Source organism: Falco rusticolus, chromosome 2 (genome assembly GCF_015220075.1).
Source record: "Falco rusticolus isolate bFalRus1 chromosome 2, bFalRus1.pri, whole genome shotgun sequence".
NCBI classification, from domain to species: domain Eukaryota; kingdom Metazoa; phylum Chordata; class Aves; order Falconiformes; family Falconidae; genus Falco; species Falco rusticolus.
In genome coordinates, this window is record NC_051188.1 from 64,435,366 (window position 1) to 64,452,917 (window position 17,552).

Below are 17,552 nucleotides of genomic sequence, written 5' to 3' on the forward strand. Positions count from 1 at the left end.
ATTAAGTATAATTGTTAAGCTGGGTTCAGAGATAGGTAGGAGAAACTGAGTTAAAAGGAATAACAGACTGGGAAATACAAAACAGCAAGGATGAAAGGTGAGTAGAATGATGAATTGGAACATGGAAGATCAACAAATACAGTCACAGAAGAAGGAGGGGAAGTCTTGTATAGGCTGGGAGCAGAGCACAGAAAAATATTTGTTAATAAACTAGCTGTTAACAAACAGACTTACAAAAGGCTGATTCACAGCCTGAAGACATGAGTGGTATCTTGAGATATTCAATGCTGAAAAAATACATTGTGAGTTTTTGTAACTCACACCATCCCATATAGCTCTGCTTAACTTTCTCTGTGCCAAATTAGCAGCCTTACGGAGTCTGGTGACCCTGTGCTATGACCTCATTTTCTGAGCTAAAAAGCTGGGTAGGTGAAGAGTTTGGTTGCAGCCCGGTGCTTTCTAGCCTGACACACAAAGCTTTTATTGGAAGTACGGACACATCAGTTCAGTGTGCAGAAACTTAGATTGACACTAGGCTCTCTGAGAGATGCCAGATATGACATGAGAGTATTGTAAAATTTAACTGCAGAAGAAAGCCAGTAAATGGCATAATTTGAAGTTCCTGAACCAGATTCCTGTCCAGTTTAAACTGCGCTGATTTTTTTTTTCAGGGCACAGAAAATGCTGTAGTGATGGCATGACCCTATAAAATTATTGTATTACATACCAAACCAAAAGGTCAAAATGCTGAAGGTTTTCTCCACTTCATCTTGTGTTCTGTACACTCGGTCACACATTGAGTAATTTTAAAATAATGAAATGGTTATTCAGAATAATGAATCTTCTTCAGCCAGTCATTTGTTTATTTTTAAAAATCATTTTCCTTTCCCAGTTGATCAGATTATCTCAGCCTAGTTTCCTACAGATTTCTGTCTTGTGGCTGGCTGTAGTCTCCATTCAGAGTTTTTCCTGCTGCAGCACATTCATGTGGTCACTTGCCCGTGTGGATCCCCTGTCATCTGGTATTGGGTGAGCTCATACAGAATAATGTAGATGGGAAGGGACCCTGGAGGTGATCCAGTTCAATTCCCTACGTTCTTCAGGGCTAATCAAAATCAAGTTGCTCAAGGCTTTGTCTAGTCTTTTTCAAGTTTTGAATATCCCTGAGGATGGAGATTCCATAAGCTCTTTGGGCAACCTGTTGCAATGTTTTTCTGCCTTCATGGTAAAAAAAATTATCCTGATACCTAAGCAGATTTTTTCTTGTTGCTGAAGAGAGGTTTGTTCCAGTTCTTCGTCTTTGTAATTGTTTTTAAAATAATTGTGGGTAGCTACTAGGTTGTTCCTTGACCTCCCCTCCACCACAGTAAATAAGTCCTTGAACCTCTCATCACAGGACAGCTATAGACTGCTAACCACCTTGGTTGCCTGCCACTTGATCCTTTCCAATTTTTTTCACATCCCTCTTGAACTGAGGGGCCCAGAACTGGGCATGGTATTCCAGGTTCAACCTCCCTGTAGCTGGGTAGGTGGGAGTAATAACCTTTCTTTAGTGACCATGTTCCTCCCAGTACAGCTCAGTTTGCAGTTTCCCGGACGTATAGAGAGAACATAGTATAGGATTGTATTCACCCTGGAGTCCACTGTAACCCCACTGCAGCTTCCTTTGCAGCAGGGCGGTTGCTCAGCCAGTCAGTTCCAATATAATGTTGTTACTCCTCCATAGGTGTAAAACTGTGCTCTTTTCCTTGTTTGATTTATGTCTATTAGCCCACTTCTCAAATCAGTGGAGGTCTCGTCTCCCTGGATGGAAACTCTGCCATTCACTGTCAACTATTCTCTATTTTTGTATCACCTGGGAGCTTGCTCATGATGTTCTCTGTGTCACCACCAGGCCACTGACAGAGACATTCAACCATATCAGCCCCAGCATCAGTCCTTAGTGTGGTTCACTGATCAAGAGCAGCCAACCGTCAAGGACATTGACCACTAAACTTTTGAGTCCAGTGGTTCAGAAAGTTTTCAACTCAAGTAGCAGCCTGTTTGCCCAGCCCCTGCTTCCTAATCTTCCAAATGAGAATGCTGTCCAAGTCAAGTGTCAAACACCTTGTTAAATTCAAAATACATTGCATCCAGTGCTCTCCCTCCTTAACAACTCCTTAACCTGTTGCTTCCACACTGTCGGCTGCTCCTTCCCCAGCTTTGCTGTTAAATGCAAGGAGCAGGTTTTGGTCATGAAGACTAATATCCAGAGTATTGAATATTTAAGCACTTCAACACCTTCCTCTAGGTTGTCCTACCACTCCATCAGTGGACATACCTTTTCCTTTTGAAGCAAGGATACCTGTAAATATCCTTTTTGTCACCCTCAACATCCCTCACTAACCACACTAACTGGGCTCCACAGAATGGCAGAATGGCCAGGGCTGGAAGGCACCTCTGGAGATCATCCAGTCCAAGCCCCTGCTACAGCAGGGTCACCCACAGCAGGTTGCACAGAGTTGTGTCCAGGCAGGTTTTGAATGTCCCCAGAGAAGGAGGCTGCACGGCCCCTCTGGGCAGCCTGCCCCAGTGCCCTGTGTCTTTGTTCCTCTGTACCCAAGTAATGATTTTATGCTACCTGTTTGCTGCCTGCCCATATTGTCATCTGTTGTATGCTCCTATTTTGCCTTTTTGTTCATTGAGAAACATCCTGCTTGGCCAACTGCGTCTTCTGCTGAAATTCCATGTCTTCCTGTAGAAGGGAGTTCGTGAGACCTCAGCGGTTGTATCTTCCAAAATCTTTCCATTGTCTTGGGCACCCTTGTCTTTCATGGATGCAATACTCTGAATCAAACAGTGTCTTCTCCTAAAATACAGTGACCTAACTCTGTTGCTTACTTTCCCAGTGTTCCTCTGGATCCGGAACCTTGTCATCTGAAAACTGCTGCAGTCCAGGCACTCTTCTTTGACCGTACTCACCACTAGTTTTTCCCTCCATCAGCATTAATGATCATTTCTGCCCACTTAAACCAACAAAAAACCCCAACAAAACCAAACACAAAAAAACCCCTGTTTTTATTTCATTATGCAGGTGGGGAGAAAATCAACCACAATTAGTATTAGTGTTTTGTCTTAGAATGTATGTAGAACATTTAGGTACTTACCTGGCTTTGATGGTTATCACATTCTTTCTTGTACTGTTACTCATCTGTGTAACATGCTGTTGAACCTCCCAAGAAACTTGGGGTACCAAGGACAGCAGAGAAGGGAGATCAGAGAAAAGATGATGTCCAAGAAGATTAATGAAAATACAGCAGTTAATTTGTGAATCTCAGTGATTCATTAACTGTGCTACACTTGATTTTTGTTAAGTAACATACCTGTGATCTTCAGCTTGAGTGCATTGATTGTGGTTTTTTCCTGTCTGAAAATGAAATCTGAGGTGTGTACACCCAAGGGCAAGAAACCAAAACACTTTGCACTGGATAGAATGGGTAGAATGATGTAAGAATTCAGTAGTTTTGCTTAAGTGTCAGTTCCTGATACAAAGCAATATATAGCTTTAAGAGGTTATTCTGGACAATTCACCAAAGTATTGGGCAATATTACCTGTAACTGCTTTGGACCATTTTTTATAGATGTTTGGAAACTGGACCTTTGGAACACTGGTGTTTACTGTGCTCGTATTCACGGTTACCTTGAAGGTAAGTTATTCTGTGTATTATCCATTGAAACTTTCTTAGAGCTTGTCTTCTAGTTGCTGCTTACTTATATTAGTTTCCCTCTACAACCACACATTGTCATATTAGTTTATATACAGATTTTGCTATTTGTGCCTTCTTAACTTTCCTCAAAATTGAAAAACTTTTTTTTTTAGCTAATTCTGTGCAGAATCCTTCCCTTTTTTCAAAGGATGTCATTTTATTTCATTTCCTGCTGAGTGTTCTGTTGCTTCTAGATAGTAATAACACCATATAATCTCATTTGGTTTTTTTTCAGCTTGCGCTAGATACTCACTATTGGACATGGATAAATCACTTCATGATCTGGGGATCGCTGGTATTCTACATTATCTTTTCTCTGCTCTGGGGAGGAATTATTTGGTATGAACCCTAATCTAAATCTCATTGCAAAAGTTGTTTCAGAAACAAAGTTATTACGTATTTCACCTTTTTGTTGCAAACAGAATTAAATTTAGCTTTTATATACTGCAGAACTCCCAATAGCAATCACATTTTAAACACATCAGTAATGGTAATTAGAGAATGCTCAGCTCTTCTTTCACTGACTGTCTGCTAAAATACTCTTAAAGAAGAGTATGAGGAGAAGAATATCAGACTTCAGGCTGCTACTGGGGCTACTCAGTAGTGTCAGTGGAAAGCAGTGCAAAGGTTGGTCTAAGGAGCTGAGGCTGCATATCTGAGGCAAAATGTCATGGAGTGGGTCACATCTATGCAGCCTGGGGCCAGTCACCCGCCTCCTGGGCTTGTCTTGGAGGGAGCTAGCTGTAGCAGTGTAAACTAGAGACAGGGAGTGGAACTCACATTGAAGCTGTGTGGATGACCAGGAGTCCTTGTGTTTGAGCTCATTATTTGTCCCCTTGTTTAGCAAAGTAGATTTACTGTATGAGCAATGTCGGAGCACCTACTTGTTCTACTGTTGGTAACAAGCTTTTTAAGAATTAGTAAACTCTTGTATGTAGCTGATTGAAAGTGGTTGGTTTGCCTTATTTTTTTTTTTTAATCTATTAAAAAATTCCGTTTACTTGAAAGAGAAATGTTTGGGAAGGAGATAGAGTTGAAACAAATTCAAGTTCTTACTATGCCTGATAGCCATCAGGAACTTAATTTGCATTTCTCACCTGTAGAGTGCCAAGTTACAAGGTTACCTTTTCTGACTTCTTCTGCTGGAGCTGTTCTGCTTTGTAGATATAAGTAAACATTTTAGGGGACCAGAGAGAAAGCAGAGGTTAACTGTTGCATGGTGATTAAGGTGCCATCTAATTTGGAGCAAGGATTTGTATTTCAATGTGTCCTTTGCAAATGAGTAACCACCTGTCAACTCCTTGGATATTCAGTAGCCTCTTTGTTTTGTTTTGTTGTTGATTTTGGGTTTTTTTTTTCCCCCATTAAGATCAGATCTCAGTTTCTTCAGCTTCAGAATGAAAACAGTTTGCAAAAACGAATTCTCCTGATAATGTTTTCCAGCCAGCCTTGCTGTGTATTAGAGATGTGACTATTTACATGTAGCAATGTAGTTTAACGTGGCCACCTTTTTAGAATGCAAAGATTCTGTCAAATTTTGGAAACTAGCAGGAAACAGCCCTACTGGTAGGAGGCCTTTATACTGCAGTGTTGCTGCAAAGTGTGCTTTGGTCTTTGCGCTCAGTAAATTCGGCCTCCGGTTCCTGTTACTGTACAGTGATGGCATTTTAATGACCACACAGCTGCCATGGAGGTACAGGGAGACACAAAAGTGAAGGTAGTGACAGTGGGGGCACATACCATCGTGGTGAACAGGTTAGGGAGCATAACATGACACCATGAGAGATGCTTTGGGGAGCTTGAGAGTTATGAAGAAAGGTGTGGTCAACAAGCCTTACCCTGAGGATACAGGCAAACGAGTGTGCGTTGGGAAAGAGGAGGGAAGTGATGGGTGGAACACTGAGAAGAAAGGTGGAAAATATCTGAGGCAAGATAAGGAGTAGATGGAAGAGCATAAACAGAATACAAATGTGACTTAGTTTGTCTTTGCAAGGGAGAGGCAGCATGGGAGAGAGGACAACATGGTATTTCCTGCAGCCTGGAAGTCAAGAGGAAGATAGTTATCTTAGCCAGTGCGTGTTTAGATCTCCTGAGAAAACTGGGATGGGTGAACTCCCGCAAACTGGGAAGCTGACCCTGAAATATTTCATCACTGTCATAACTTTTGTATTTAACGTTGCCAGTCTCGCGTATTGAAGTGTAATATCTATTTAATCTTTTTCCTGCCAGGCCTTTTCTCAATTATCAGAGGATGTATTATGTGTTCATGCAAATGCTGTCTAGTGGTCCTGCGTGGCTGGGTATAATTCTGCTCATAACTGTCAGCCTTCTTCCAGATGTTCTCAAGAAGGTCTTATGCAGACAGTTGTGGCCTACAGCAACAGAAAGAATCCAGGTAAAAATATTTTTCATTGTGAAGCTAGTCTTTTGTATCACAACTCTCTAATAATTAGACCTCTTTCAAGATTAGAGACAAGATTAGAACAGAGGTTCCCCATCTGTGGTGTTGTGGTTTAACCACTGAAGCCAGTACAGGTGTATATCACTCCCTGGTTGTACACCAGCCCCTTCTGAGCAGTACAGTAAAACATGCTGCCAGGTGGTATTTACCTGAGTCCTGGGGCAAACCCTGCGCCTCTGGACCAGCAACCACCAGGAAGTCAGCTGGTGAGGATGGTGGGAGGCAGGTACATGGCTCAACATGATTTCTGATTTGAGGAGATAAAGGCAGGGGGACTGGGAACTCCGTGAGGATGGATCGGATGCACTTCCGTCGGTCTGGACAGCAAGTGTGCCTGCTCTTCTGGAGTATTCAGAGGCACTGCCCACACCCCTGAATTGAAGTAATTATCTTTCACACCAAGTCATTTTACTGCCTAAATGTAACTCTAACGTGGACATTTTAGCATTTACCGTGCAAGCTGAGCATACTTATCTGAAATGGAAAACCGCTAAAATAAGATAAGTTCAAAATAAAACTAATAGGAAGGGAGCGTGTGATTTTATTGAAATCCCCTTTAACGTAGGGCTTTGCACAAGCAGTTGCAATCCCATACCAAGGGACTCTACAACTGCATGTGTGTTGAACAAATCTAGAATTTATACGCTTAAAATAAATGTGATGAATATATAGTAAGTTGGTAAGGAATATATAGTAAACTCATGCCAACATTTATATTGCATGATCTGTGCCATATGATACTTTCTTAGCACACTACTTTTTACTGATGCTGTGCCTGTTACAAAAACACATGTATTAAAACTTATTCACATTCTAGTAATCATTTTTCCCTCTTTTTATATTTCAACTTACATTTTGCCTGTTCTGATACACTATTTCACTTAAATGTGCCTTGCTGTGCCAGTGGGAAGAGTACTAGTCTCCTTTCTTCTGATCAGCCCAAAAGGAGAAGCTGCTGTGTAAATACAGGCTTGCCCTGCCGAGGCTGCAAGGGAAGCCAGGAGCTGTGGGAAGCATGGTACTATTCGGGGGCCATCAGACCAGCCTCAACAGAAAATGTTACCTGTATTTTTGACCCCAACAAACTTTCATATATTGTATATGTTAGAAGGTGAAGGACAGTAGAGGTGTCGCACCTAAAACTTAATGCTACTGCCCTTGCCCTTTTCAGCCCATCAACTACCACTGGTAGGTTAAAGTAATGAGTTTACCAGCAACTGTGTGGGTAGGGATTAGTTAGCGTTTTGATGTTTGAGAAGATACTTTGCATTAAGAGGAAAGGAATAAAGGAACTTCACTTCCAATGAAAGTAAAATTTCCATACCGCTTGCCATTGCTTTGGACATTTGTACCTTGAATGTATAGTTGTGAAAATGCCCACTTCAGGAGGACAGAAAAGAATAAAGAATAACAGAAAAGCATTGCCAGGCAGATCAGTATTTAGTGGTTTTCTATTTTGATGTCTTTAATGGATATCTCTTTGCCATGTATGCTACTTGAGGAAGAAGTTGATCTTGGTATAGGTTCTGCACGTTTAATTTAGAAGTCTAAAGAGAGGGAATGAGGATGGGTTAATGCAAGAAACAAGCTAGCAATAGAAAGCATTTCTTACAGACATTGTATATTAGTGCTGGAAAATGAATCAATTGCAAAGCAGACTGTGGGCTTAACATTGGCAGTATTCATTTTTTAATGTTTCGTAGAAAATCTTTGACTTTTAACCAGATATATCCCTTGTGTTTCTTCTTTCCTCTCTCTGTTTCTTCCTGTCTTCCAATCTGCTTTGTCTAAATTACTGCTACCTTGCTTTAAACATAAATGATGTGCACGGTTACCTCGTACAATCTCCTGGGGAAATCAGACTAAACATCAGTGCCTTTCTGTTGAGCAGTCCACCATCTTTATGCTTTCTCAGACTTCAAGCAGTCTAAGTTTCTAATGGAACAAAAGGTGACTTTTTTCCTGCCTTTCTGCATGCTTGGCCGTTTCATTCAAAGGACAGTGTAAAGTTTATCATCAGAAGTTATTTACCGTACTCATTATCTCCATATCTGATTCACATCAACTCATATTTTGAAGAATACTTTTTAGCGTAGTTTTTTCCTTCTTCTGTTTGTTTATCTCAAAGAGTCTATGAATCATTGTCAGAATCCATCACTATCACTACCATTTTTGTTGCTGTTGTTACTGTATTTTACATAATGTTTCTGCCTCAAGAATCTAGGATTCTTAGATACCCATTTTAGTCATTGGTCTCTGTAGGTGAATGCATGTCATGTTTGCATTGTACCCGAGTCAATTGAATAGCTGTCACACAAAGAAGTGATAATTCTGATTATGCTGATGTTAACTAGCATCATACAGAAAATGTGGTACTGGAAACCATTTAAGTGGTCTTTAGAATTCATTAATGTATTTGCTCTGCTGTGATAAAAGAAAATGCAACTTTTTATTAATATATTATTTCCAGCACGCATTTTGAAACTGAGCTTTCCTTATTCCATTTTATGACATTCTGTGCTCTTTCTAGCACAAAAACAGCTCAAGATCCAGAAATATATGGCATTTGATAAAATACAAATGGAGAAGAAATGCTAGTAAATCTTGGCTTCCCTACAGTCTGCAAGAAAATTATTTTTTGCTGAATACTAGGAGACTGTTGGTTTCCATTGCACATTTTATATCTTTGTTTCTTTACTGGTTAAGATAAAAAATACATTTCCTTCTTCTTTCCCCCTTCAAAAATGTATAGTCAATAAAATTGGCTGTAATTACATAGGTGACAGGGAAAATACACAGTTTTTTCACTATTGAAAATTCTGGCTAAAATTGGCTCTTAAGTGCCTTAGGGTTGGTTTGAGCTGACCTTTTAAACAATTCTTTTTAAACTTACTGCATTCTTATAAGCTATATTGCTTTATTTGTAATAAAAGGGCTTCTGGAACAGTTAAAGAGATTAACGCATGACTAGCCGCCACCTCCCAGGTTACTATATCAGTTCTCCTCAGGCAGTAAGATCACATAAAGCCTTTGAAGCTATTTGGATGCCTTTCAAGTTTTCAATTATTTGCAAGTCATTCCAGTCTCTGGTGGATGATCGTTTACCATCATTACCATTCAGAGGTTTTTAAACATTCCAGATTTAGCTCTGGGGGTTTTTGAGCTTTTTAGTGACAGATATATATGCACACACAAACACATACGTGTGTATACACATACGTATATGTACATACAAGTACATGTATATATATGTGCATGTATATTTTTATATATACATATATGTGCATACACACAAGTATGAACTGTTGTCTTTCTTGGGCTAAAACATGAATTCTGAACATGAATTCTGCAAAAGCTTTGGAGGAATCTGTTGCCTTTTGGTAATTTTAGTCAAAAATCTGCTCGTTTCTTATACATGTAGTCCCAGTGACTCTGCGGCTCAATGAAACAAACTGAATTTTGTGCTTTCGCTGGAAATTGTGCAGCTGTGAGGTTTCTTTCAACCTTTACCTTTAAAAAGCAGTAGGGTATTTATTTTAATGTGTCCAATCTACATTAATTGATTAGATTTCCTTTTTTCAAATTCTTGTTTCATTAATAACAGAAGCTCAGCAGCTCTGTTAGGGAAAATATAAATTCACTTTAAATTATCCTTTTTTCCTTTTTATAATTGTCACTTCAATTGACAGGGTTTCAGCAATCCCAAGCATTTTGTGGCTGAAATACCAGGTGTTTAGATTCTGAGCTGTAAATAACTTCTGTGCTTTCATCCCTTTATAAGAAACATTTTTCTCTTCGCTTCTGATGGATGTTTTTTTTACTTCACTTTCACTTCAGCCACAAGATTGGCCCATCAGCCTCCTTACGAGATCTCTACGCTTTGCTGCGCTTGGGGAAACCCAGACTGGTACTTTTTGCCTGGGGAAGCCTCTCTGGGGATCCATCATTCTTCTGTTCCTCAATGGGCTTAGCTGCTGTTGAACAACTGCACGGGGCTCTTAGAAAACTGGTCACCAGCAAACTGTTGCCTTTGTCATGTGTCAGGCTCCTCTTCTATGGAAAACAAAGAAATGGATCTTGCTGTTGCAATATTTGAATCCCATGGAAGAAGTTGCCTTGGTAACTCCCCTGCCCTCTCTCCCCAGGGTGTAATGACTAAGCTGTAAGTCAGCCTTCGTTAGCGCTGGCCCCATCACCCTTCAGTGTGTAGCACCCCCTTCAGTGGGCCAGTTGTTCTGGGGAGCAGCGAAGCGGGATGTCCGCTCCTTAATTTGGAATCGATTTGGCCTCATTGTATCCCGGGGACCTCTCCCATTGAGTACAGGTTGTTGTCAGAGGGGCAGGACACAAAGCCCATGGTGCTTAGTCATGGTACAGTTAAGTGCTTTTGAGAGTAATTAAGTATTTTTACTTAAAAACAGAGTTTGAAATGGAATTAAAAACATCCTCAGGGTGGCTCAAAGGGTTAATTAGCCTCAGGATCAAGAAGTAGAAACCTTGTTTTACACCAGACAACCTTTCCATTTTAAATCTATCAGAAAATCTGTCACTTTCACAGGAATTTGCTTACAGTAGTGCATTTGTACTAAATGGTACAATTCATTCACATTTCCCTCTTCTATTCAGCAAGAGTCTCACTGTTTTTCCTCATCCTTGCAGAAGAGTATGAGACATAAAACAGCCCTAAATGCACTGGCGAACAGCGATGGGCCACTTCTTGAAGGAAATCTTTCAGCTTCCGAGCCATAATTAGATCAAAGCTAGGTAACAGTACTGTACGTGTTGCCAGTTTGGATTAATTTCTATTGGTGAACTGTGCTATTTACAAATCAACTGTTTCCTCCAGAGTTTTTGATGTACTTTTTCAATATTGATACAAAATCATTATGTTTTACTTGGAGAGCCTAGTTTTTGCAAGAGATGTTCCATGCCACAGGTAAGATTTTTTTCTCAGACACTTCCTCACGTAAGGCAAAACAATGAAACAATATACCCTTATTAAAGATCTAAAAATAGATTGTGTTACATATAGGTGTGGTGTGACATTTGTTCTGTAAGAACTGCAGTTGTCATTGCAGTGTACTCACATTACACCATAGTGTAGAATACATAAAGTCAAAGTGATTCTCACACCCAAACAGTTTATCCATCATCTCTCATACTCTTGAATACATATATAGACCAAATGCAAGTGGCAGAACAAGAAGATAACCAGACAAAGGAAGTGAGTTACTTGTGAATAGGATCTTGGGTCAGGAGACAGGGGCTCTATACCTGATGGTACCTACCACAGTAATGTGTTCTGCATAGACCAGCGCGTTGCTGCATCACTGCCTGGGATGAAAAGCATGGCAGTCTTGCCAAACACCCCAGACAGCAGCATGAGTGGTGAGCTCCTAAGTCCTCCAAACGTTAGGGCAGCAGAATGAAGTTCTCCGCTTTACTTCATCTTCTTGCCACACCACTGATCACATCAACAACTATAAGAAGGTCCACTTTTTACTCGGATACATTCCCACCTGGATGCTGTATCTGCTCCAGCCCCTTCATGCTCTCCTGACCACAAAAGCAGCACACAAGGAATCAAGTGAAGGTGCAAAGTACCAATATGTGAAGAGGACAAATGCAGTGTAATGGGCTCTAAGGTTTGAAGGAGGTTGAGGGGTGCTTTTGATTTAATGACTACTAGACAAGTATTAGTAGAAACCCCCAGCTTTCTTGAGTAGCTTCAGGCACGGCAGATTGAAAACACTTGCCTTGGAGCTATGTGTAGAAAAAGCGTGATTTTTAGAAATACATATGGTAACTAAAATGCTTCACTTTCTAGCTGGAAGACTAGGAAAAGTAGTTACTGTACAGTGTATGACTACTCCCTCTGACATTTCCAAAACAAAGTCTCTCTGTTGCTTCATTATCTATATTTTTCTGTATCAATGGTGGTATTTGGTCTATATATGTATTTAAAAGAACACAGGCCTCACTGTTCGTGAGCAGTTCGGTATAGTTTGACTTTTCCAAGAGTATCCATTGAAAAGAGCTTTCTGATTGCTCACGGTTATGGAAGAATAGTGTCTTAAGCGTGTGGTTGGCATTAGAAGTGTAGTATTAAATGTCAGCCAGACTTCTATAAGCTATATCATTAATATTTATTTTGTGATTTTGTTCCCTTTGCTACTGTTTTGCGGTTAACAGAGAAGGAGAAAGGGGGCGATGAAGCACAGAGGATCAGCTGGCTTATATCTCGTTCATGGAGAGAGTGATTGATAACATTGATTTGAATCACACTTACAATGCATTTATATCTTAAATACTGTCACATAACCTCCATACCTCTATACCTGGAAATGATATGTACATTTAGTGAGAAGAATTAGATAAACTCATCGGGAAAGGTGCTGTGCTGATTTTCTGTTAGTTTGTGCACATGTTCCAGGGTCTTCTCATGCAGTTGTGGTGTTAACTGTAGTTGTGAGTAATTCCTGAGTGGAAGTGCTGATTCTGCGAGAGTGGACTGATTATGTGGTACAGATAAATTTTGAGGGACAATTAGGCCAAGATAGTATTGTGATGTGTAGTATAAATTGCCTGTATAGATGCAACATGTAACCTAAGCAAGTCCAAAATCAATGCAAAAACAAGTGCATTAAACCCCCAGTACTTTCATCTATCAGCACAACCCTCTCTTTGGAAGTACAGGGCAAAGTACTTGAATCTGTCCTGCCTTAAAATTCCCCATAAGAAGTCTTGACTAAAGAAGTTCAGAGATAAAAAGATGTACCAAGAGAGATGGCAAAATGAAAGATAAACAATCTGTAACAATTCAACTTGAAATCAGTCCTCTGCGTCTTCATCTGTTCTCTAAAGAGGCCATTATCAGGTGTAGAGATTTTATGTAAAATTATGCCTGATTCTGTAGGCCTTAATGTAAAAATAATCATGTTGAAAGTGATTGATTGCTCAACAACATGAAGGGTTATACCTTTGCATGAAACAAATAGCCTGAGTGGTGATCCAGTGAAAAAGCACAGTGGCCCTGTGAAAGAGTGTAATTGTAGACTTTTAGCTCTGAGATCATCTTATTTACTGTGTGTTTGGGGTTTTTTTCCCTTTAACAGAATGCATCGAGGCACTGTCAGGAGCACATCTCGGAATTCACACCTCTTGCCTGTCTGAAAAGCCCAAGATACAGGAGCAGTGACTGCAGCAATTCCCCAGCAAGAAGGTCTAATTCTCATTCTAAAAAAATGATGTTTACGCACTGGAAAGGTGTTGATTATTCAGTACTTCCATCTGTCTTTGGTTATTCAAATAAGCATTGCCGTCCCAGTGCAGGCTACCGCTACAGTGGGTCAGGTTTGGAAACATCTGTATGACAGAACACCAAGTCAAGCCTTTAAAAACTGTATTTTGTTTATTTCTTTTTTCAGGAAACAAACATGTCACAAATATATTAAACTATATGTGGCTTTTGCTGTCTGAGGTAGTGTTCAGACAAACAGGATCAAGAGCTAGAAGTATGAACCCTTCCAGGAAAATAGGCCTCTTTTTATGTTTTGAACTACTGGAGCAATGATCAATCTGCACAGTCTGGTACTGTGAGACGGGTAGCACTAAAAATTCTCTCCATCCTGTGTCAAGACTTCTGTGCATTTACTGCTTCTGTCATCTTTAGTAATTTTCTTTTGTTACTTGAAGTGTATAGTTTCAGTCAGTGACCTACATTTTGAGATCAACAGTTTTAATTTTCAGCCAGAAGCAATGACCTCAGTTATCTCCCATGAAAGTCTCCTAAAGCGTATTTAACAAGTGCTGTTTCTGATTTTCCTCTGTCGTTTTTCTTTCTTTGCTCTTTCTGTAGAACAAACTGGTGTTTCCTCTGTGCAAATCTGCTTTCAAGAAACACTCTCTAATGTTCACTTCCTTGTAAGTGGCCAAATCAGGGCTGTGTCTGGTTTTCAGTTAGTTTTCCCCCATAGAAAGATAGGCAAAGCAATCCTTGTGTAGAGTATATACACACTTTATGAAGTCAAGTTGGCTGTTAAATAGGTAAATATCATCAATGTTGATATCTGCTCTAGAAACGAATGCCTAAAAGGTCTTTGTGAATTTGTCAAAGGTGGAGATTACCCGGTGTTCCCGCTTCTATCCCCATGATTGTAAAATATGCATAGCAGAAAGTATTATATATTAAGCCTTTTTAGACACATTTTTTTCCTTAAAAAAAGAAAGGCTGTTTTTCCAAGTAATCATCTTTTACTATCGGGGTTCATCCTCTGAATTTTGATTTTTTTTTTTGTTGTTGTTGTTGTGTGTATGGTTAAATCCTGGCTAATTGGCTTGGTAGATGTATTACAAAGCACGCAACTGTTAACTTTGGTAAGCAAACCACGAGGTGGCACACGGCTGTTTACTAACAGTTGAGCTGTGGTTGTGATACAGAAAGTAGTTTGACTGCAAGGATTCTGTCTGAATTACTTTAAGAATGACAGCCAACTTGCACTTCTGTTTTCTCTGCTACATTTATGTTACCTTGCACTAATTCAAGTATTAGCTCTGTCCTTGTCTTGTTTCTTTAGTCCAGTGTTTTATTTCGGGGTGCAAAAATATCTGAAGGAGTAATCTGATTTCAACCAATTTCAGCCTGGTGGTTAGAACTGGTTAATAACCATAGTCATTAAATACCTCTGGGAGGACATTAGCTAAAAAGTTATTTCAATGTGAAAACAAATTATTTGGAGTCCGATCTGCAGACTCTATTGGAAGACCTGGCCAAGATATAGTTAGTTGTCGTTTGAATGGACTAGGGTGGCAGAGAAAAATTATTTCCCGTTTTGTGTTTAAAAAAACCAACAGAGGTAAAACAGTTTACTTAGCAATTTACTTTTCAATAAAAAAGAATGCACTTACTAGGAAACGTCCCTCACAATAGTTCGAGTGATCTTCACATTAAACAAACAGTGAACTATTGTTAAAATGCCCTGGGACAAGTAGATGATAAAGTGAGTTGTGAAATTTTCAGTATACCAAAGATAAGAGAATTTTTAAAAGTCTAATGATGAGCACCACAGATGAAGGTATTTTTACCATTTAACATGTAGCACTTTTAAGTTTCAAAGAATGTCCTCTTAGCAGTAACATTTTGAAATACATACATATGTGTGTGGGTGTGTGTACATATACTTGCCATTGCAGACTTGAATGTTGGTCAGTTAGAACTGTCCCCTACATAAAACACTGGTGTATATATTTTTAAAAAGTTAATATGGGTATAAATTTTATACCAGTAGCAGTGACAAATTTCTTGTGTGTAGTTAACAAATTATTTGTAATGTATTTTTTAGAAATCTTAAAATTGCCTTTGCACTGAAATATTTTTCATACTGTAGCTATTTATAAATCTGTTTTACGCATACATTTGTTAACACACCATTTCTATTTTTTTTAAGTATATGTTTTGAAGGCTTTTTTTATACCTATGAGTTTTGGCCACTTAAATTTAGCTTAGAGTGGAGTTGTGGCTGAATGTTAAAATTCTAATGAATGTCAAATAAGAAATATAGGTCTATTGCTCTGTCAGTCTCACCCAAACTATTAATGTTTCATTGGTATTTGTGATCGTGGCGATTAGAGCACTGTACTTCGAGTGCTATACTATTACTGCAAGCTTTTTTACTCTGTAAAGCCTCCTGCTTTTTTACTTTTCTGATTTCCATCTTTTAGCCTTAAATAAGGAGATTTTTTGCTTGATGTTTTTGAAAATGCTGCATTCCTGTTCTGCCTACTAACAAAGCAGCTCATTGCAAACTTCATGTAGCCCTGCACTTAGAAATTATTCATGATGTTATTCAGGCTGAAACACCTGCTTGGGAAATTTTAGTTGAGCATGTCATTTTTTGGAGGAGAAAGAATGCTTGAATTCAAGTGGAAGTTTCTGCTTTGGTTTAGCAATACTTTTACCTTTAAAAGTTGGTAGTTTGTTTGTTAAAGTAGAATGTTTAATGGCAAAAATGTAAAACCAACTCAAATGTGCTTGATGTGCTTTTGCTTTGGTCCCTGTTACTGTTGCCTTGCAAACCTAGTCCACTGCAGCAGGCGTTAACTTGGAGTTTCATTCTAAGTGGATCAGCCAATACAAAGATGAAACAGTAGAAGTTAGATCAAAATGCATTAGGATGTTTTATTATGGATGGGACACTGAAAGGAGACAGATTTTTATGTATTAAAAAAAAAAAGAATTAAAGAGGAAAAATATAAAAATCTATGTAACTTCCTAACTTGCCTTGTTTAAACTGTTGCAGCTTTAACAGCATAGTGTCTCCATAACTGCTTCTGTAAATGTCTTGAAACTGGTAAGCGCTAACCAAATGTATGTGAAGACTTACTTAGAAAGTATTTCAAGCTTTTCGGCCACTGAAGTTCATATATTCCTGCAGTGGCTTGTGGCGAAAGTTCTTTTTTGTTTTACCATGTACAATAATTGTTTGTTCGGCCACTTAATATAAAAGCTTACAGTTTACTTTCTCGCTTGCATTAGCCTGTTTGTCTTGACCCAACTGGCTTGCAAATGTAAAAAGAGAAACATAGCTTAACTGAGCAACAGCGCTACTTTTCTTTTGGAAGCCAGTGGGATCATTGTGCTCATGCTACTGTTTCTGTTAAAAAAAGCTTTAATGGAAATTTGTGAAAGTATTACGAAAGTGAAAAAGCGCGTGATTCTACTTTGCAGAATAACCTAAAAATCAATTTATATAGCTTTAATTTTTTACCTTATGAAAATTCACAGAATTTCAATCTGTTTTGTCTCTGACACAAATTCTGTGCTATGTACGCATTGCATTTAAAATGTCCTTTCATGATCTAATGTAAAGTAGAATCTGCGAAAGTTGCTGTATGGGGGCTGGGGGGTAGTTATCTGTGCATTAAACATTAAAGATGTCTGTAGTCATCAGCACCAAATTCTGACACTTATTTTTAATTGTACAAATATAGGTGCATTTATTTGAAAATAAATCAGCCTTCAAATCGAATGTTTAGATTATCCTATACCACTTCATTTATTTGATTTGAAGAGTCAGTGTGTGAATGCATTACTGTAAAGTTTCTTTTCAGTGCTATTTTTAACTTTTATTTCTGTAGATAACCAAATATAACTTGTTTATATTCAGTCACATTTTGGATCCTTATGTAGAATATATAAGCAGGAGACATGAATCTGCTTGCAATAAATATAAACATCCAAGACCGGTTTAAGTTTGCTCACGAGTAATTAAAATAATTCTAGTATGAATATGAGATGATTTCATATTAGTCTGTAATAAAATGTAAGTAGATAACAGAAAATTCAA

General features: G+C 38.8%; 1 protein-coding gene across 8 annotated transcripts in view; it reads left to right on the forward strand.

Annotated features, from left to right (window-relative positions):
• ATP11A (ATPase phospholipid transporting 11A) overlaps positions 1-17,552 on the forward strand; it is a 131,667-nt gene extending 114,115 nt beyond the window's left edge. For 2 of the 8 annotated variants that reach the window (XM_037376304.1, XM_037376305.1), the window contains 5 exons: positions 3,621-3,686; positions 3,982-4,085; positions 5,976-6,141; positions 8,069-8,157; positions 13,323-13,432. In XM_037376304.1, coding sequence (XP_037232201.1) covers positions 3,621-3,686; positions 3,982-4,085; positions 5,976-6,141; positions 8,069-8,146 — 414 coding nt within the window. In that variant the 3' untranslated portion in view covers positions 8,147-8,157; positions 13,323-13,432. Of the gene's footprint in view, positions 1-3,620; positions 3,687-3,981; positions 4,086-5,975; positions 6,142-8,068; positions 8,158-10,866; positions 10,983-13,322 lie in introns of all 8 variants that reach the window. The other 6 variants (XM_037376298.1, XM_037376300.1, XM_037376301.1 and 3 more) reach the window with 5 other exon arrangements.